The sequence below is a fragment of the Oncorhynchus gorbuscha genome, unplaced genomic scaffold (genome assembly GCF_021184085.1).
Source record: "Oncorhynchus gorbuscha isolate QuinsamMale2020 ecotype Even-year unplaced genomic scaffold, OgorEven_v1.0 Un_scaffold_3218, whole genome shotgun sequence".
Classification (NCBI taxonomy): domain Eukaryota; kingdom Metazoa; phylum Chordata; class Actinopteri; order Salmoniformes; family Salmonidae; genus Oncorhynchus; species Oncorhynchus gorbuscha.
In genome coordinates, this window is record NW_025745182.1 from 22190 (window position 1) to 45000 (window position 22811).

The following is a 22811-nucleotide window of genomic DNA, read 5'->3' on the forward strand; positions in this document are numbered from 1 at the left end:
CTCCAGTCCTTTAAACAGACAGTAGGGTATATCTCCAGTCCTTTAGACAGACAGTAGGGTATATCTCCAGTCATTTAAACAGACAGTAGGGTCTATCTCCAGTCCTTTAGACAGACAGTAGGGTACATCTACACTCCAGTCTCTCCCTTTCTGATTAACAATTAAACAGGCTGTTCATCAGTGACCACAAAAGAAACAATATTTACTTCCAAAACAACTTTATTTAAATTTGCTTATTTTTTATTAGAAATCTGAAGGGCTTTACAAACTCATGCCTAACAGAACTGTGTGTCTCTGTCTTTAAGCAGTAGACCATTTAGGTAGCTGGTTTCCCAGGATGACCTGTCTGTCCACTCCCGTCTCTGAGATGGCTGCCAGGCGGACCACTCCTCCACTGGACCCATCTCTCTCCATAGCCAGGGACAGGGCTGTCGGGAGAATAATATAGTTAACATGATAACAGGGACAGGGCTGGGGGAATAATATAGTTAACATGATAACAGGGACAGGGCTGTCGGGAGAATAATATAGTTAACATGATAACAGGGACAGGGCTGTCGGGGGAATAATATAGTTAACATGATAACAGGGACAGGGCTGTCGGGGGAATAATATAGTTAACATGATAACAGGGACAGGGCTGGGGGAATAATATAGTTAACATGATAACAGGGACAGGGCTGGGGGAATAATATAGTTAACATGATAACAGGGACAGGGCTGGGGGAATAATATAGTTAACATGATAACAGGGACAGGGCTGGGGGAATAATATAGTTAACATGATAACAGGGACAGGGCTGGGGGAATAATATAGTTAACATGATAACAGGGACAGGGCTGGGGGAATAATATAGTTAACATGATAACAGGGACAGGGCTGTCGGGGAATAATATAGTTAACATGATAACAGGGACAGGGCTGTCGGGGGAATAATATAGTTAACATGATAACAGGGACAGGGCTGTCGGGGGAATAATATAGTTAACATGATAACAGGGACAGGGCTGGGGGAATAATATAGTTAACATGATAACAGGGACAGGGCTGGGGGAATAATATAGTTAACATGATAACAGGGACAGGGCTGGGGGAATAATATAGTTAACATGATAACAGGGACAGGGCTGTCGGGGGAATAATATAGTTAACATGATAACAGGGACAGGGCTGGGGGAATAATATAGTTAACATGATAACAGGGACAGGGCTGTCGGGGGAATAATATAGTTAACATGATAACAGGGACAGGGCTGGGGGAATAATATAGTTAACATGATAACAGGGACAGGGCTGGGGGAATAATATAGTTAACATGATAACAGGGACAGGGCTGTCGGGGGAATAATATAGTTAACATGATAACAGGGACAGGGCTGTCGGGAATAATATAGTTAACATGATAACAGGGACAGGGCTGTCGGGGGAATAATATAGTTAACATGATAACAGGGACAGGGCTGTCGGGAATAATATAGTTAACATGATAACAGGGACAGGGCTGTCGGGAATAATATAGTTAACATGATAACATGGACAGGGCTGGGGGAATAATATAGTTAACATGATAACAGGGACAGGGCTGTCGGGGGAATAATATAGTTAACATGATAACAGGGACAGGGCTGGGGGAATAATATAGTTAACATGATAACAGGGCTGTCGGGAATAATATAGTTAACATGATAACAGGGACAGGGCTGTCGGGGGAATAATATAGTTAACATGATAACAGGGACAGGGCTGGGGGAATAATATAGTTAACATGATAACAGGGACAGGGCTGGGAGAATAATATAGTTAACATGATAACAGGGACAGGGCTGGGGGAATAATATAGTTAACATGATAACAGGGACAGGGCTGTCGGGGGAATAATATAGTTAACATGATAACAGGGACAGGGCTGTCGGGGGAATAATATAGTTAACATGATAACAGGGCTGTCGGGGGAATAATATAGGAATAATATAGTTAACATGATAACAGGGACAGGGCTGTTGGGGGAATAATATAGTTAACATGATAACAGGGACAGGGCTGTCGGGGGAATAATATAGTTAACATGATAACAGGGACAGGGCTGGGGGAATAATATAGTTAACATGATAACAGGGACAGGGCTGGGGGAATAATATAGTTAACATGATAACAGGGACAGGGCTGGGGGAATAATATAGTTAACATGATAACAGGGACAGGGCTGGGAGAATAATATAGTTAACATGATAACAGGGACAAGGCTGTCGGGGGAATAATATAGTTAACATGATAACAGGGACAGGGCTGTCGGGGGAATAATATAGTTAACATGATAACAGGGACAGGGCTGTCGGGGGAATAATATAGTTAACATGATAACAGGGACAGGGCTGTCGGGAGAATAATATAGTTAACATGATAACAGGGACAGGGCTGGGAGAATAATATAGTTAACATGATAACAGGGACAGGGCTGGGGGAATAATATAGTTAACATGATAACAGGGACAGGGCTGTCGGGGGAATAATATAGTTAACATGATAACAGGGACAGGGCTGTCGGGAATAATATAGTTAACATGATAACAGGGACAGGGCTGTCGGGAATAATATAGTTAACATGATAACATGGACAGGGCTGGGGGAATAATATAGTTAACATGATAACAGGGCTGTCGGGAATAATATAGTTAACATGATAACAGGGACAGGGCTGGGGGAATAATATAGTTAACATGATAACAGGGACAGGGCTGTCGGGGGAATAATATAGTTAACATGATAACAGGGACAGGGCTGTCGGGGGAATAATATAGTTAACATGATAACAGGGACAGGGCTGGGGGAATAATATAGTTAACATGATGACAGGGCTGGGGGAATAATATAGTTAACATGATAACAGGGACAGGGCTGTCGGGGAATAATATAGTTAACATGATAACAGGGACAGGGCTGTCGGGGGAATAATATAGTTAACATGATAACAGGGACAGGGCTGTCGGGGGAATAATATAGTTAACATGATAACAGGGCTGTCGGGGGAATAATATAGTTAACATGATAACAGGGACAGGGCTGTCGGGGGAATAATATAGTTAACATGATAACAGGGACAGGGCTGGGGGAATAATATAGTTAACATGATAACAGGGACAGGGCTGTCGGGGAATAATATAGTTAACATGATAACAGGGACAGGGCTGTCGGGGGAATAATATAGTTAACATGATAACAGGGACAGGGCTGGGGAATAATATAGTTAACATGATAACAGGGACAGGGCTGGGGAATAATATAGTTAACATGATAACAGGGACAGGGCTGTCGGGGAATAATATAGTTAACATGATAACAGGGACAGGGCTGGGGGAATAATATAGTTAACATGATAACAGGGACAGGGCTGTCGGGGGAATAATATAGTTAACATGATAACAGGGACAGGGCTGGGGGAATAATATAGTTAACATGATAACAGGGACAGGGCTGGGGGAATAATATAGTTAAGTTAACACGATAACAGGGACAGGGCTGGGGGAATAATATAGTTAACATGATAACAGGGACAGGGCTGTCGGGGAATAATATAGTTAACATGATAACAGGGACAGGGCTGTCGGGGAATAATATAGTTAACATGATAACAGGGACAGGGCTGTCGGGGGAATAATATAGTTAACATGATAACAGGGACAGGGCTGGGGGAATAATATAGTTAACATGATAACAGGGACAGGGCTGGGGGAATAATATAGTTAACATGATAACAGGGACAGGGCTGTCGGGGGAATAATATAGTTAACATGATAACAGGGACAGGGCTGGGGGAATAATATAGTTAACATGATAACAGGGCTGTCGGGAATAATATAGTTAACATGATAACAGGGACAGGGCTGGGGGAATAATATAGTTAACATGATAACAGGGACAGGGCTGGGGGAATAATATAGTTAACATGATAACAGGGACAGGGCTGTCGGGGGAATAATATAGTTAACATGATAACAGGGACAGGGCTGTCGGGGGAATAATATAGTTAACATGATAACAGGGACAGGGCTGTCGGGGAATAATATAGTTAACATGATAACAGGGACAGGGCTGGGGGAATAATATAGTTAACATGATAACAGGGACAGGGCTGTCGGGGGAATAATATAGTTAACATGATAACAGGGACAGGGCTGTCGGGGGAATAATATAGTTAACATGATAACAGGGACAGGGCTGTCGGGGGAATAATATAGTTAACATGATAACAGGGACAGGGCTGGGGGAATAATATAGTTAACATGATAACAGGGACAGGGCTGGGGGAATAATATAGTTAACATGATAACAGGGACAGGGCTGGGGGAATAATATAGTTAACATGATAACAGGGACAGGGCTGTCGGGGGAATAATATAGTTAACATGATAACAGGGACAGGGCTGGGAGAATAATATAGTTAACATGATAACAGGGACAGGGCTGGGGGAATAATATAGTTAACATGATAACAGGGACAGGGCTGTCGGGGAATAATATAGTTAACATGATAACAGGGACAGGGCTGTCGGGAATAATATAGTTAACATGATAACAGGGACAGGGCTGGGGGAATAATATAGTTAACATGATAACAGGGACAGGGCTGGGGGAATAATATAGTTAACATGATAACAGGGACAGGGCTGTCGGGGGAATAATATAGTTAACATGATAACAGGGACAGGGCTGTCGGGGGAATAATATAGTTAACATGATAACAGGGACAGGGCTGGGGGAATAATATAGTTAACATGATAACAGGGACAGGGCTGTCGGGGGAATAATATAGTTAACATGATAACAGGGACAGGGCTGTCGGGGGAATAATATAGTTAACATGATAACAGGGACAGGGCTGGGGGAATAATATAGTTAACATGATAACAGGGACAGGGCTGGGGGAATCATATAGTTAACATGATAACAGGGACAGGACTGGGAGAATAATATAGTTAACATGATAACAGGGACAGGGCTGGGAGAATAATATAGTTAACATGATGACAGGGCTGGGGGAATAATATAGTTAACATGATAACAGGGACAGGGCTGGGAGAATAATATAGTTAACATGATAACAGGGACAGGGCTGGGGGAATAATATAGTTAACATGATAACAGGGACAGGGCTGGGGGAATAATATAGTTAACATGATAACAGGGACAGGGCTGTCAGGGGAATAATATAGTTAACATGATAACAGGGACAGGGCTGGGGGAATAATATAGTTAACATGATAACAGGGACAAGGCTGTCGGGGGAATAATATAGTTAACATGATAACAGGGACAGGGCTGGGAGAATAATATAGTTAACATGATAACAGGGACAGGGCTGGGGGAATAATATAGTTAACATGATAACAGGGACAGGGCTGTCGGGGGAATAATATAGTTAACATGATAACAGGGACAGGGCTGTCGGGAGAATAATATAGTTAACATGATAACAGGGACAGGGCTGTCGGGGGAATAATATAGTTAACATGATAACAGGGACAGGGCTGGGGGAATAATATAGTTAACATGATAACAGGGACAGGGCTGTCGGGGGAATAATATAGTTAACATGATAACAGGGACAGGGCTGTCGGGGGAATAATATAGTTAACATGATAACAGGGACAGGGCTGTCGGGAATAATATAGTTAACATGATAACAGGGACAGGGCTGTCGGGGGAATAATATAGTTAACATGATAACAGGGACAGGGCTGGGGGAATAATATAGTTAACATGATAACAGGGACAGGGCTGGGGGAATAATATAGTTAACATGATAACAGGGACAGGGCTGTCGGGGGAATAATATAGTTAACATGATAACAGGGACAGGGCTGTCGGGGGAATAATATAGTTAACATGATAACAGGGACAGGGCTGTCGGGGGAATAATATAGTTAACATGATAACAGGGACAGGGCTGGGAGAATAATATAGTTAACATGATAACAGGGACAGGGCTGGGGGAATAATATAGTTAACATGATAACAGGGACAGGGCTGGGGGAATAATATAGTTAACATGATAACAGGGACAGGGCTGTCGGGGGAATAATATAGTTAACATGATAACAGGGACAGGGCTGGGGGAATAATATAGTTAACATGATAACAGGGACAGGGCTGGGGGAATAATATAGTTAACATGATAACAGGGACAGGGCTGTCGGGAGAATAATATAGTTAACATGATAACAGGGACAGGGCTGTCGGGGGAATAATATAGTTAACATGATAACAGGGACAGGGCTGTCGGGAGAATAATATAGTTAACATGATAACAGGGACAGGGCTGTCGGGAATAATATAGTTAACATGATAACATGGACAGGGCTGGGGGAATAATATAGTTAACATGATAACAGGGCTGTCGGGAATAATATAGTTAACATGATAACAGGGACAGGGCTGGGGGAATAATATAGTTAACATGATAACAGGGACAGGGCTGTCGGGGGAATAATATAGTTAACATGATAACAGGGACAGGGCTGTCGGGGGAATAATATAGTTAACATGATAACAGGGACAGGGCTGGGGGAATAATATAGTTAACATGATGACAGGGCTGGGGGAATAATATAGTTAACATGATAACAGGGACAGGGCTGTCGGGGGAATAATATAGTTAACATGATAACAGGGACAGGGCTGTCGGGGGAATAATATAGTTAACATGATAACAGGGACAGGGCTGTCGGGGGAATAATATAGTTAACATGATAACAGGGCTGTCGGGGGAATAATATAGTTAACATGATAACAGGGACAGGGCTGGGGGAATAATATAGTTAACATGATAACAGGGACAGGGCTGTCGGGGGAATAATATAGTTAACATGATAACAGGGACAGGGCTGTCGGGGAATAATATAGTTAACATGATAACAGGGACAGGGCTGGGGGAATAATATAGTTAACATGATAACAGGGACAGGGCTGGGGGAATAATATAGTTAACATGATAACAGGGACAGGGCTGTCGGGGAATAATATAGTTAACATGATAACAGGGACAGGGCTGTCGGGGAATAATATAGTTAACATGATAACAGGGACAGGGCTGGGGGAATAATATAGTTAACATGATAACAGGGACAGGGCTGTCGGGGAATAATATAGTTAACATGATAACAGGGACAGGGCTGTCGGGGGAATAATATAGTTAACATGATAACAGGGACAGGGCTGGGGGAATAATATAGTTAACATGATAACAGGGACAGGGCTGGGGGAATCATATAGTTAACATGATAACAGGGACAGGACTGGGAGAATAATATAGTTAACATGATAACAGGGACAGGGCTGGGAGAATAATATAGTTAACATGATGACAGGGCTGGGGGAATAATATAGTTAACATGATAACAGGGACAGGGCTGGGAGAATAATATAGTTAACATGATAACAGGGACAGGGCTGGGGGAATAATATAGTTAACATGATAACAGGGACAGGGCTGGGGGAATAATATAGTTAACATGATAACAGGGACAGGGCTGTCAGGGGAATAATATAGTTAACATGATAACAGGGACAGGGCTGGGGGAATAATATAGTTAACATGATAACAGGGACAAGGCTGTCGGGGGAATAATATAGTTAACATGATAACAGGGACAGGGCTGGGAGAATAATATAGTTAACATGATAACAGGGACAGGGCTGGGGGAATAATATAGTTAACATGATAACAGGGACAGGGCTGTCGGGGAATAATATAGTTAACATGATAACAGGGACAGGGCTGTCGGGAGAATAATATAGTTAACATGATAACAGGGACAGGGCTGTCGGGGGAATAATATAGTTAACATGATAACAGGGACAGGGCTGGGGGAATAATATAGTTAACATGATAACAGGGACAGGGCTGTCGGGGAATAATATAGTTAACATGATAACAGGGACAGGGCTGTCGGGGAATAATATAGTTAACATGATAACAGGGACAGGGCTGTCGGGGAATAATATAGTTAACATGATAACAGGGACAGGGCTGGGGGAATAATATAGTTAACATGATAACAGGGACAGGGCTGGGGGAATAATATAGTTAACATGATAACAGGGACAGGGCTGTCGGGGGAATAATATAGTTAACATGATAACAGGGACAGGGCTGTCGGGGAATAATATAGTTAACATGATAACAGGGACAGGGCTGTCGGGGAATAATATAGTTAACATGATAACAGGGACAGGGCTGGGAGAATAATATAGTTAACATGATAACAGGGACAGGGCTGGGGGAATAATATAGTTAACATGATAACAGGGACAGGGCTGGGGGAATAATATAGTTAACATGATAACAGGGACAGGGCTGTCGGGGGAATAATATAGTTAACATGATAACAGGGACAGGGCTGGGGGAATAATATAGTTAACATGATAACAGGGACAGGGCTGGGGGAATAATATAGTTAACATGATAACAGGGACAGGGCTGTCGGGAGAATAATATAGTTAACATGATAACAGGGACAGGGCTGTCGGGGGAATAATATAGTTAACATGATAACAGGGACAGGGCTGTCGGGGAATAATATAGTTAACATGATAACAGGGACAGGGCTGGGGGAATAATATAGTTAACATGATAACAGGGACAGGGCTGTCGGGGGAATAATATAGTTAACATGATAACAGGGACAGGGCTGTCGGGGGAATAATATAGTTAACATGATAACAGGGACAGGGCTGGGGGAATAATATAGTTAACATGATAACAGGGACAGGGCTGTCGGGGAATAATATAGTTAACATGATAACAGGGCTGTCGGGGGAATAATATAGTTAACATGATAACAGGGACAGGGCTGTCGGGGGAATAATATAGTTAACATGATAACAGGGACAGGGCTGTCGGGGAATAATATAGTTAACATGATAACAGGGACAGGGCTGTCGGGGGAATAATATAGTTAACATGATAACAGGGACAGGGCTGTCGGGGAATAATATAGTTAACATGATAACAGGGACAGGGCTGTCGGGGAATAATATAGTTAACATGATAACAGGGACAGGGCTGTCGGGGGAATAATATAGTTAACATGATAACAGGGACAGGGCTGTCGGGGGAACTGTCGGGGGAATAATATAGTTAACATGATAACAGGGACAGGGCTGTCGGGGGAATAATATAGTTAACATGATAACAGGGACAGGGCTGTCGGGGAATAATATAGTTAACATGATAACAGGGACAGGGCTGTCGGGGGAATAATATAGTTAACATAATAACAGGGACAGGGCTGTCGGGGGAATAATATAGTTAACATGATAACAGGGACAGGGCTGTCGGGGGAATAATATAGTTAACATGATAACAGGGCTGTCGGGGGAATAATATAGTTAACATGATAACAGGGACAGGGCTGGGGGAATAATATAGTTAACATGATAACAGGGACAGGGCTGTCGGGGAATAATATAGTTAACATAATAACAGGGACAGGGCTGTCGGGGAATAATATAGTTAACATGATAACAGGGACAGGGCTGTCGGGGAATAATATAGTTAACATGATAACAGGGACAGGGCTGTCGGGGAATAATATAGTTAACATAATAACAGGGACAGGGCTGTCGGGGGAATAATATAGTTAACATGATAACAGGGACAGGGCTGTCGGGGGAATAATATAGTTAACATGATAACAGGGCTGTCGGGGGAATAATATAGTTAACATGATAACAGGGACAGGGCTGGGGGAATAATATAGTTAACATGATAACAGGGACAGGGCTGTCGGGGGAATAATATAGTTAACATAATAACAGGGACAGGGCTGTCGGGGGAATAATATAGTTAACATGATAACAGGGACAGGGCTGTCGGGGAATAATATAGTTAACATGATAACAGGGACAGGGCTGTCGGGGGAATAATATAGTTAACATGATAACAGGGACGGGGCTGGGGGAATAATATAGTTAACATGATAACAGGGACAGGGCTGTCGGGGAATAATATAGTTAACATGATAACAGGGACAGGGCTGTCGGGGAATAATATAGTTAACATGATAACAGGGACAGGGCTGGGGGAATAATATAGTTAACATGATAACAGGGACAGGGCTGTCGGGGAATAATATAGTTAACATGATAACAGGGACTGTCGGGGAATAATATAGTTAACATGATAACAGGGACAGGGCTGTCGGGGGAATAATATAGTTAACATGATAACAGGGACAGGGCTGTCGGGGGAATAATATAGTTAACATGATAACAGGGACAGGGCTGTCGGGGGAATAATATAGTTAACATGATAACAGGGACAGGGCTGTCGGGGGAATAATATAGTTAACATGATAACAGGGACAGGGCTGTCGGGGGAATAATATAGTTAACATGATAACAGGGACAGGGCTGTCGGGGAATAATATAGTTAACATGATAACAGGGACAGGGCTGTCGGGGAATAATATAGTTAACATGATAACAGGGACAGGGCTGTCGGGGAATAATATAGTTAACATAATAACAGGGACAGGGCTGTCGGGGAATAATATAGTTAACATGATAACAGGGACAGGGCTGTCGGGGAATAATATAGTTAACATGATAACAGGGCTGTCGGGGGAATAATATAGTTAACATGATAACAGGGACAGGGCTGTCGGGGAATAATATAGTTAACATGATAACAGGGACAGGGCTGGGGGAATAATATAGTTAACATGATAACAGGGACAGGGCTATCGGGGGAATAATATAGTTAACATGATAACAGGGACAGGGCTGTCGGGGGAATAATATAGTTAACATGATAACAGGGACAGGGCTGTCGGGGGAATAATATAGTTAACATGATAACAGGGACAGGGCTGGGGGAATAATATAGTTAACATGATAACAGGGACAGGGCTGTCGGGGGAATAATATAGTTAACATGATAACAGGGCTGTCGGGGGAATAATATAGTTAACATGATAACAGGGACAGGGCTGTCGGGGGAATAATATAGTTAACATGATAACAGGGACAGGGCTGTCGGCGGAATAATATAGTTAACATAATAACAGGGACAGGGCTGTCGGGGGAATAATATAGTTAACATGATAACAGGGACAGGGCTGTCGGGAGAATAATATAGTTAACATGATAACAGGGCTGTCGGGGGAATAATATAGTTAACATGATAACAGGGACAGGGCTGTCGGGGGAATAATATAGTTAACATGATAACAGGGCTGTCGGGGGAATAATATAGTTAACATGATAACAGGGACAGGGCTGTCGGGGGAATAATATAGTTAACATGATAACAGGGACAGGGCTGTCGGGGGAATAATATAGTTAACATGATAACAGGGACAGGGCTGGGGGAATAATATAGTTAACATGATAACAGGGACAGGGCTGTCGGGGGAATAATATAGTTAACATGATAACAGGGCTGTCGGGGGAATAATATAGTTAACATGATAACAGGGACAGGGCTGTCGGGGAATAATATAGTTAACATGATAACAGGGACAGGGCTGGGGGAATAATATAGTTAACATGATAACAGGGACAGGGCTGTCGGGGGAATAATATAGTTAACATAATAACAGGGACAGGGCTGTCGGGGAATAATATAGTTAACATGATAACAGGGACAGGGCTGTCGGGGAATAATATAGTTAACATGATAACAGGGACAGGGCTGTCGGGGAATAATATAGTTAACATGATAACAGGGACAGGGCTGTCGGGGAATAATATAGTTAACATGATAACAGGGACGGGGCTGGGGGAATAATATAGTTAACATGATAACAGGGACAGGGCTGTCGGGGAATAATATAGTTAACATGATAACAGGGACAGGGCTGTCGGGGAATAATATAGTTAACATGATAACAGGGACAGGGCTGGGGGAATAATATAGTTAACATGATAACAGGGACAGGGCTGTCGGGGAATAATATAGTTAACATGATAACAGGGCTGTCGGGGGAATAATATAGTTAACATGATAACAGGGACAGGGCTGTCGGGGAATAATATAGTTAACATGATAACAGGGACAGGGCTGTCGGGGGAATAATATAGTTAACATGATAACAGGGACAGGGCTGTCGGGGGAATAATATAGTTAACATGATAACAGGGACAGGGCTGTCGGGGAATAATATAGTTAACATGATAACAGGGACAGGGCTGTCGGGGGAATAATATAGTTAACATGATAACAGGGACAGGGCTGTCGGGGAATAATATAGTTAACATGATAACAGGGACAGGGCTGTCGGGGGAATAATATAGTTAACATGATAACAGGGACAGGGCTGTCGGGGGAATAATATAGTTAACATGATAACAGGGACAGGGCTGTCGGGGAATAATATAGTTAACATAATAACAGGGACAGGGCTGTCGGGGAATAATATAGTTAACATGATAACAGGGACAGGGCTGTCGGGGAATAATATAGTTAACATGATAACAGGGACAGGGCTGTCGGGGGAATAATATAGTTAACATGATAACAGGGACAGGGCTGGGGGAATAATATAGTTAACATGATAACAGGGACAGGGCTGTCGGGGGAATAATATAGTTAACATGATAACAGGGACAGGGCTGTCGGGGAATAATATAGTTAACATGATAACAGGGACAGGGCTGGGGGAATAATATAGTTAACATGATAACAGGGACAGGGCTGTCGGGGGAATAATATAGTTAACATGATAACAGGGCTGTCGGGGGAATAATATAGTTAACATGATAACAGGGACAGGGCTGTCGGGGGAATAATATAGTTAACATGATAACAGGGACAGGGCTGGGGGAATAATATAGTTAACATGATAACAGGGACAGGGCTATCGGGGGAATAATATAGTTAACATGATAACAGGGACAGGGCTGTCGGGGGAATAATATAGTTAACATGATAACAGGGACAGGGCTGTCGGGGGAATAATATAGTTAACATGATAACAGGGACAGGGCTGGGGGAATAATATAGTTAACATGATAACAGGGACAGGGCTGTCGGGGGAATAATATAGTTAACATGATAACAGGGCTGTCGGGGGAATAATATAGTTAACATGATAACAGGGACAGGGCTGTCGGGGGAATAATATAGTTAACATGATAACAGGGACAGGGCTGTCGGCGGAATAATATAGTTAACATAATAACAGGGACAGGGCTGTCGGGGGAATAATATAGTTAACATGATAACAGGGACAGGGCTGTCGGGGGAATAATATAGTTAACATGATAACAGGGCTGTCGGGGGAATAATATAGTTAACATGATAACAGGGACAGGGCTGTCGGGGAATAATATAGTTAACATGATAACAGGGCTGTCGGGGAATAATATAGTTAACATGATAACAGGGACAGGGCTGTCGGGGAATAATATAGTTAACATGATAACAGGGACAGGGCTGTCGGGGGAATAATATAGTTAACATGATAACAGGGACAGGGCTGGGGGAATAATATAGTTAACATGATAACAGGGACAGGGCTGTCGGGGGAATAATATAGTTAACATGATAACAGGGACAGGGCTGTCGGGGAATAATATAGTTAACATGATAACAGGGACAGGGCTGTCGGGGGAATAATATAGTTAACATGATAACAGGGACAGGGCTGGGGAATAATATAGTTAACATGATAACAGGGACAGGGCTGTCGGGGGAATAATATAGTTAACATGATAACAGGGACAGGGCTGTCGGCGGAATAATATAGTTAACATGATAACAGGGACAGGGCTGTCGGGGGAATAATATAGTTAACATGATAACAGGGACAGGGCTGGGGGAATAATATAGTTAACATAATAACAGGGACAGGGCTGTCGGGGGAATAATATAGTTAACATGATAACAGGGACAGGGCTGTCGGGGGAATAATATAGTTAACATGATAACAGGGACAGGGCTGGGGGAATAATATAGTTAACATGATAACAGGGAAAGGGCTGGGGGAATAATATATAATAAATATATATATATATATATAAATATATATAATAAATATAACCACGAAATTGGGGAGGAGAAAAGGGAAAATACTAAATAATAATAATGCAGTGAATATAACATTATAGTTAATTTAATAATAGTTAATATAATATTATAGTTCATGTAATAATAGTTAATATAATATTATAGTTCATTTAATAATAGTTAATATAATATTATAGTTCATTTAATAATAGTTAATATAATATTATAGTTCATTTAATAATAGTTAATATAATATTATAGTTCATTTTATTATAGTGAATATAATATTATAGTTCATTTAATAATAGTTAATATAATATTATAGTTCATTTAATAATAGTTAATATAATATTATAGTTCATTTAATAATAGTTACTATAATATTATAGTTAATTTAATAATAGTTACTATAATATTATAGTTAATTTAATAATAGTTAATATACTATTATAGTTCATTTAATAATAGTTAATATAATATTATAGTTCATTTAATAATAGTTACTATAATATTATAGTTAATTTAATAATAGTTAATATACTATTATAGTTCATTTAATAATAGTTAATATAATATTATAGTTCATGTAATAATAGCTAATATACTATTATAGTTCATTTAATTATAGCTAATATACTATTATAGTTCATTTAATTATAGCTAACATAATATTAGTTAATATAATAGTAGTTCATTTAATTAGTTAATATAATATTAGCTCATTTAATTAGTTAATATAATATTGGTTCATTTAAATATAGTTAATATAATATTATAGTCCATTTAATTATAGTTAACATAATATTAGCTCATTTAATTAGTTAATATAATATTATAGTTCATTTAATTATAGTTACTATAATATTATAGTTCATTTAATTAGTTACTATAATATTATAGTTCATTTAATTATAGTTACTATAATATTATAGTTAATTTAATAATAGTTAATATAATATTATAGTTCATTTAATAATAGTTAATATAATATTATAGTTCATTTAATAATAGTTAATATAACATTATAGTTCATTTAATAATAGTTAATATAATATTATAGTTCATTTTATTATAGTGAATATAATATTATAGTTCATTTAATAATAGTTAATATAACATTATAGTTCATTTAATAATAGTTAATATAATATTATAGTTCATTTAATAATAGTTAATATAACATTATAGTTCATTTAATAATAGTTAATATAATATTATAGTTCATTTAATAATAGTTAATATAATATTATAGTTCATTTAATAATAGTTAATATAATATTATAGTTCATTTAATTAGTGAATATAATATTATAGTTCATTTAATAATAGTTAATATAACATTATAGTTCATTTAATTATAGTTAACATAATATTAGTTAATATAATATTATAGTTCATTTAATTAGTTACTATAATATTATAGTTCATTTAATTATAGTTACTATAATATTATAGTTCATTTAATTAGTTACTATAATATTATAGTTCTTTTAATTATAGTTACTATAATATTATAGTTCATTTAATTAGTTACTATAATATTATAGTTCTTTTAATTATAGTTACTATAATATTATAGTTCATTTAATTAGTTACTATAATATTATAGTTCTTTTAATTATAGTTACTATAATATTATAGTTCATTTAATTAGTTACTATAATATTATAGTTCTTTTAATTATAGTTACTATAATATTATAGTTCATTTAATTAGTTACTATAATATTATAGTTCTTTTAATTATAGTTACTATAATATTATAGTTCATTTAATTAGTTACTATAATATTATAGTTCTTTTAATTATAGTTACTATAATATTATAGTTCATTTAATTATATTTAATATAATATTATAGTTAATATAAGTTAACAAGTTAATATAATATTATAGCAGTTTAATATTTTTTTAATGTAATAAAAGCTTTAAATATGTATTTCCGTTAGAACACTGTTATTACTTAGAATGTATTTAGTGTTTACACTGTTCCAAATGGTCAGAACAATTATAATACTGTAATCTAACAGCACCTGTTTATAATACTGTAATCTAACAGCACCTGTTTATAATACTGTAATCTAACAGCACCTGTTTATAATACTGTAATCTAACAGCACCTGTTTATAATACTGTAATCTAACAGCACCTGTTTGTCACACATCTGGCCTGGAATATGTGGACAACTACAAATACCTGGTTAGATTGTAAACTCTCCTTCCAGACTCACATGAAGCATCTCCAATCTAAAACCGGCTTCCTATTTCGCAACAAAGCATCCTTCACTCATGCTGCCAAACATACCCTCGTAAAACAGACTATCCTATCGATCCTTGACTTCGGTGATGTAATTTACAAAATAGCCTCCAACACTTTATTCAGCAAATTGGATGCAGTCTATCACAGTGCCATCCGTTTTGCCACCAAAGCCCCATATACTACCCACCACTGCGACCTCTATGCTCTCGTTGGTTGGCCCTCGCTTCATATTCGTTGCCAAACCCACTGGCTCCAGGTCATCTATAAGTCTTTGCTAGGTGAAGCCCCACCTTATCTCAGCTTACTTGTCACCATAGCAACACCCACCCGTAGCATCCGCTCCAGCAGGTATATTTGACTGGTCACCATAGCAACACCCACCCGTAGCACGCGCTCCAGCAGGTATATTTCACTGGTCACCATAGCAACACCCACCCATAGCATGCGCTCCAGCAGGTATATTTCACTGGTCACCATAGCAACACCCACCCATAGCATGCGCTCCAGCAGGTATATTTGACTGGTCACCATAGCAACACCCACCCGTAGCACGCGCTCCAGCAGGTATATTTGACTGGTCACCATAGCAACTCCCACCCATAGCATGCGCTCCAGCAGGTATATTTCACTGGTCACCATAGCAACACCCACCCATAGCATGCGCTCCAGCAGGTATATTTCACTGGTCACCATAGCAACACCCACCCGTAGCATGCGCTCCAGCAGGTATATTTGACTGGTCACCATAGCAACACCCACCCGTAGCATGCGCTCCAGCAGGTATATTTGACTGGTCACCATAGCAACACCCACCCGTAGCACGCGCTCCAGCAGGTATATTTGACTGGTCACCATAGCAACACCCACCCGTAGCACGCGCTCCAGCAGGTATATTTGACTGGTCACCATAGCAACACCCACCCGTAGCACGCGCTTCAGCAGGTATATTTGACTGGTCACCATAGCAACACCCACCCATAGCACGCGCTCCAGCAGGTATATTTGACTGGTCACCATAGCAACACCCACCCGTAGCATGCGCTCCAGCAGGTATATTTGACTGGTCACCATAGCAACACCCACCCGTAGCACGCGCTCCAGCAGGTATATTTGACTGGTCACCATAGCAACACTCACCCGTAGCACGCGCTCCAGCAGGTATATTTGACTGGTCACCATAGCAACACCCACCCGTAGCACGCGCTCCAGCAGGTATATTTCACTGGTCACCATAGCAACACCCACCCGTAGCACGCGCTCCAGCAGGTATATTTGACTGGTCACCATAGCAACACCCACCCGTAGCACGCGCTCCAGCAGGTATATTTGACTGGTCACCATAGCAACACCCACCCGTAGCACGCGCTCCAGCAGGTATATTTGACTGGTCACCATAGCAACACCCACCCGTAGCACGCGCTCCAGCAGGTATATTTCACTGGTCACCATAGCAACACCCACCCATAGCACGCGCTCCAGCAGGTATATTTGACTGGTCACCATAGCAACACCCACCCGTAGCATGCGCTCCAGCAGGTATATTTGACTGGTCACCATAGCAACACCCACCCGTAGCACGCGCTCCAGCAGGTATATTTGACTGGTCACCATAGCAACACCCACCCGTAGCACGCGCTCCAGCAGGTATATTTGACTGGTCACCATAGCAACACCCACCCGTAGCACGCGCTCCAGCAGGTATATTTCACTGGTCACCATAGCAACACCCACCCGTAGCACGCGCTCCAGCAGGTATATTTGACTGGTCACCATAGCAACACCCACCCGTAGCACGCGCTCCAGCAGGTATATTTGACTGGTCACCATAGCAACACCCACCCGTAGCACGCGCTCCAGCAGGTATATTTGACTGGTCACCATAGCAACACCCACCCGTAGCACGCGCTCCAGCAGGTATATTTGACTGGTCACCATAGCAACACCCACCCGTAGCACGCGCTTCAGCAGGTATATTTGACTGGTCACCATAGCAACACCCACCCATAGCACGCGCTCCAGCAGGTATATTTGACTGGTCACCATAGCAACACCCACCCGTAGCATGCGCTCCAGCAGGTATATTTGACTGGTCACCATAGCAACACCCACCCGTAGCACGCGCTCCAGCAGGTATATTTGACTGGTCACCATAGCAACACTCACCCGTAGCACGCGCTCCAGCAGGTATATTTGACTGGTCACCATAGCAACACCCACCCGTAGCACGCGCTCCAGCAGGTATATTTCACTGGTCACCATAGCAACACCCACCCGTAGCACGCGCTCCAGCAGGTATATTTGACTGGTCACCATAGCAACACCCACCCGTAGCACGCGCTCCAGCAGGTATATTTGACTGGTCACCATAGCAACACCCACCCGTAGCACGCGCTCCAGCAGGTATATTTGACTGGTCACCATAGCAACACCCACCCGTAGCACGCGCTCCAGCAGGTATATTTCACTGGTCACCATAGCAACACCCACCCATAGCACGCGCTCCAGCAGGTATATTTGACTGGTCACCATAGCAACACCCACCCGTAGCATGCGCTCCAGCAGGTATATTTGACTGGTCACCATAGCAACACCCACCCGTAGCACGCGCTCCAGCAGGTATATTTGACTGGTCACCATAGCAACACCCACCCGTAGCACGCGCTCCAGCAGGTATATTTGACTGGTCACCATAGCAACACCCACCCGTAGCACGCGCTCCAGCAGGTATATTTCACTGGTCACCATAGCAACACCCACCCGTAGCACGCGCTCCAGCAGGTATATTTGACTGGTCACCATAGCAACACCCACCCGTAGCACGCGCTCCAGCAGGTATATTTGACTGGTCACCATAGCAACACCCACCCGTAGCACGCGCTCCAGCAGGTATATTTGACTGGTCACCATAGCAACACCCACCCGTAGCACGCGCTCCAGCAGGTATATTTGACTGGTCACCATAGCAACACCCACCCGTAGCACGCGCCCCAGCAGGTATATTTGACTGGTCACCATAGCAACACCCACCCGTAGCATGCGCTCCAGCAGGTATATTTGACTGGTCACCATAGCAACACCCACCCGTAGCACGCGCTCCAGCAGGTATATTTGACTGGTCACCATAGCAACACCCACCCGTAGCACGCGCTCCAGCAGGTATATTTGACTGGTCACCATAGCAACACCCACCCGTAGAACGCGCTCCAGCAGGTATATTTGACTGGTCACCATAGCAACACCCACCCGTAGCACGCGCTCCAGCAGGTATATTTGACTGGTCACCATAGCAACACCCACCCGTAGCATGCGCTCCAGCAGGTATATTTGACTGGTCACCATAGCAACACCCACCCGTAGCACGCGCTCCAGCAGGTATATTTGACTGGTCACCATAGCAACACCCACCCGTAGCACGCGCTCCAGCAGGTATATTTGACTGGTCACCATAGCAACACCCACCCGTAGCACGCGCTCCAGCAGGTATATTTGACTGGTCACCATAGCAACACCCACCCGTAGCACGCGCTCCAGCAGGTATATTTGACTGGTCACCATAGCAACACCCACCCGTAGCATGCGCTCCAGCAGGTATATTTGACTGGTCACCATAGCAACACCCACCCGTAGCACGCGCTCCAGCAGGTATATTTGACTGGTCACCATAGCAACACCCACCCGTAGCACGCGCTCCAGCAGGTATATTTGACTGGTCACCATAGCAACACCCACCCGTAGCACGCGCTCCAGCAGGTATATTTGACTGGTCACCATAGCAACACCCACCCGTAGCACGCGCTCCAGCAGGTATATTTGACTGGTCACCATAGCAACACCCACCCGTAGCATGCGCTCCAGTCTCAAACCTGAACAAAGAACAAGATTTGTTTTGTGTTTGTACCTCCAGATACCAGGCGAAGACACTGGTCCTTTGTCATGTTGGGTTTGTAGTTGGAGTCCATGTAACCATAGATATAGGTGGATCCTGACCCTCCAACTGATACAGGCTGTCTGATCAGCATACCTCCTACTGGGACAGTGTACACCTGGGGGGGGGGGGAGAGTGTCGCGAGAATTATGTTCTCAATGTTCATAAACCAATTCAATTAAACTACTCAGTCTGTTCATCAGGATTCGTAAGATACTGATTGAAATGAAACAGACGGAGGCCCAGCTAAAATAGTCAATAAGGTTTATTCACGGGAACGTTCTGGTCTGTTGAACAAAACAATTCATTTTATTGTGACTTCTCATGTACACACATTCACACTAACATACGCACACACATTCACACTAACATACGCACAAATATACACACACATTCACACAAATACACACACATTCACACAAACACACACATTCACACTAACATACACACACACACATTCACATAAACATATTCACATAAACATACACACGAACACATTCACACACACATTCACACACACACATTCACATAAATATACACACACACATTCACACACACACATTCACACTAACATACACGCACACACATTCACACTAACATACGCACTCACGCACACACACACATACACACATACGCACACACATTCACACAAACATACATTCACACCATGTCCTACTACCCAGCCGACAAAGATTAGGGGATTCCGTGAGACTTACTCCCCATCCTCCCTCTTCAAATAAATTCCATCAACAGGGAGAGAAGCGGAAAAGTGTGTGTGTGTGTGTGTGTGTGTGTGTGTGTGTGTGTGTGTGTGTGTGTGTGTGTGTGTGTGTGTGTGTGTGTGTGTGTTAGGGTCTGACTGATACAGGCTGTCTGACCAGCATACCTATATCTCCTACTGGACAAGAGGAAAGAGAGAGAGAAGGAGAGAGTAAGTACTGAGTAGTGTCTGATAGTGGAGAGAGTAAGTACTGAGTAGGGTCTGATAGTGGAGAGAGTAAGTACTGAGTAGGGTCTGATAGTGGAGAGAGTAAGTACTGAGTAGGGTCTGATAGTGGAGAGAGTAAGTACTGAGTAGGGTCTGATAGTGGAGAGAGTAAGTACTGAGTAGGGTCTGATAGTGGAGAGAGTAAGTACTGAGTAGGGTCTGATAGTGGAGAGAGTAAGTACTGAGTAGTGTCTGATAGTGGAGAGAGTAAGTACTGAGTAGGGTCTGATAGTGGAGAGAGTAAGTACTGAGTAGGGTCTGATAGTGGAGAGAGTAAGTACTGAGTAGGGTCTGATAGTGGAGAGAGTAAGTACTGAGTAGGGTCTGATAGTGGAGAGAGTAAGTACTGAGTAGGGTCTGATAGTGGAGAGAGTAAGTACTGAGTAGGGTCTGATAGTGGAGAGAGTAAGTACTGAGTAGGGTCTGATAGTGGAGAGAGTAAGTACTGAGTAGGGTCTGATAGTGGAGAGAGTAAGTACTGAGTAGGGTCTGATAGTGGAGAGAGTAAGTACTGAGTAGGGTCTGATAGTGGAGAGAGTAAGTACTGAGTAGGGTCTGATAGTGGAGAGAGTAAGTACTGAGTAGGGTCTGATAGTGGAGAGAGTAAGTACTGAGTAGGGTCTGATAGTGGAGAGAGTAAGTACTGAGTAGGGTCTGATAGTGGAGAGAGTAAGTACTGAGTAGGGTCTGATAGTGGAGAGAGTAAGTACTGAGTAGGGTCTGATAGTGGAGAGAGTAAGTACTGAGTAGTGTCTGATAGTGGAGAGAGTAAGTACTGAGTAGTGTCTGATAGTGGAGAGAGTAAGTACTGAGTAGGGTCTGATAGTGGAGAGAGTAAGTACTGAGTAGGGTCTGATAGTGGAGAGAGTAAGTACTGAGTAGGGTCTGATAGTGGAGAGAGTAAGTACTGAGTAGGGTCTGATAGTGGAGAGAGTAAGTACTGAGTAGTGTCTGATAGTGGAGAGAGAAGGACAGAGTAAGTACTGAGTAGGGTCTGATAGTGGAGAGAGTAAGTATTGAGTAGTGTCTGATAGTGGAGAGAGTAAGTACTGAGTAGTGTCTGATAGTGGAGAGAGAAGGACAGAGTAAGTATTGAGTAGTGTCTGATAGTGGAGAGAGAAGAACAGAGTAAGTACTGAGTAGTGTCTGATAGTGGAGAGAGAAGGAGAGAGTAAGTATTGAGTAGTGTCTGATAGTGGAGAGAGTAAGTACTGAGTAGTGTCTGATAGTGGAGAGAGTAAGTATTGAGTAGTGTCTGATAGTGGAGAGAGTAAGTACTGAGTAGTGTCTGATAGTGGAGAGAGTAAGTATTGAGTAGTGTCTGATAGTGGAGAGAGTAAGTACTGAGTAGTGTCTGATAGTGGAGAGAGTAAGTATTGAGTAGTGTCTGATAGTGGAGAGAGTAAGTACTGAGTAGTGTCTGATAGTGGAGAGAGTAGGACAGAGTAAGTACTGAGTAGTGTCTGATAGTGGAGAGAGTAGGACAGAGTAAGTACTGAGTAGTGTCTGATAGTGGAGAGAGTAGGACAGAGTAAGTACTGAGTAGTGTCTGATAGTGGAGAGAGTAGGACAGAGTAAGTACTGAGTAGTGTCTGATAGTGGAGAGAGTAGGACAGAGTAAGTACTGAGTAG

At 42.0% G+C, this 22811-nt stretch overlaps 1 protein-coding gene across 1 annotated transcript in view; it reads right to left on the minus strand.

Annotated features, from left to right (window-relative positions):
- Positions 1–201: 201 nt before the first annotated feature.
- Positions 202–22811, minus strand: part of LOC124017782 (proteasome subunit beta type-6-like) — a gene marked incomplete at its 5' end in the record, with an annotated part of 27232 nt that continues 4622 nt past the window's right edge. Inside the window, 2 exon segments of the mRNA XM_046332980.1 lie at positions 202–428; positions 20165–20309. Coding sequence (XP_046188936.1) covers positions 301–428; positions 20165–20309 — 273 coding nt within the window.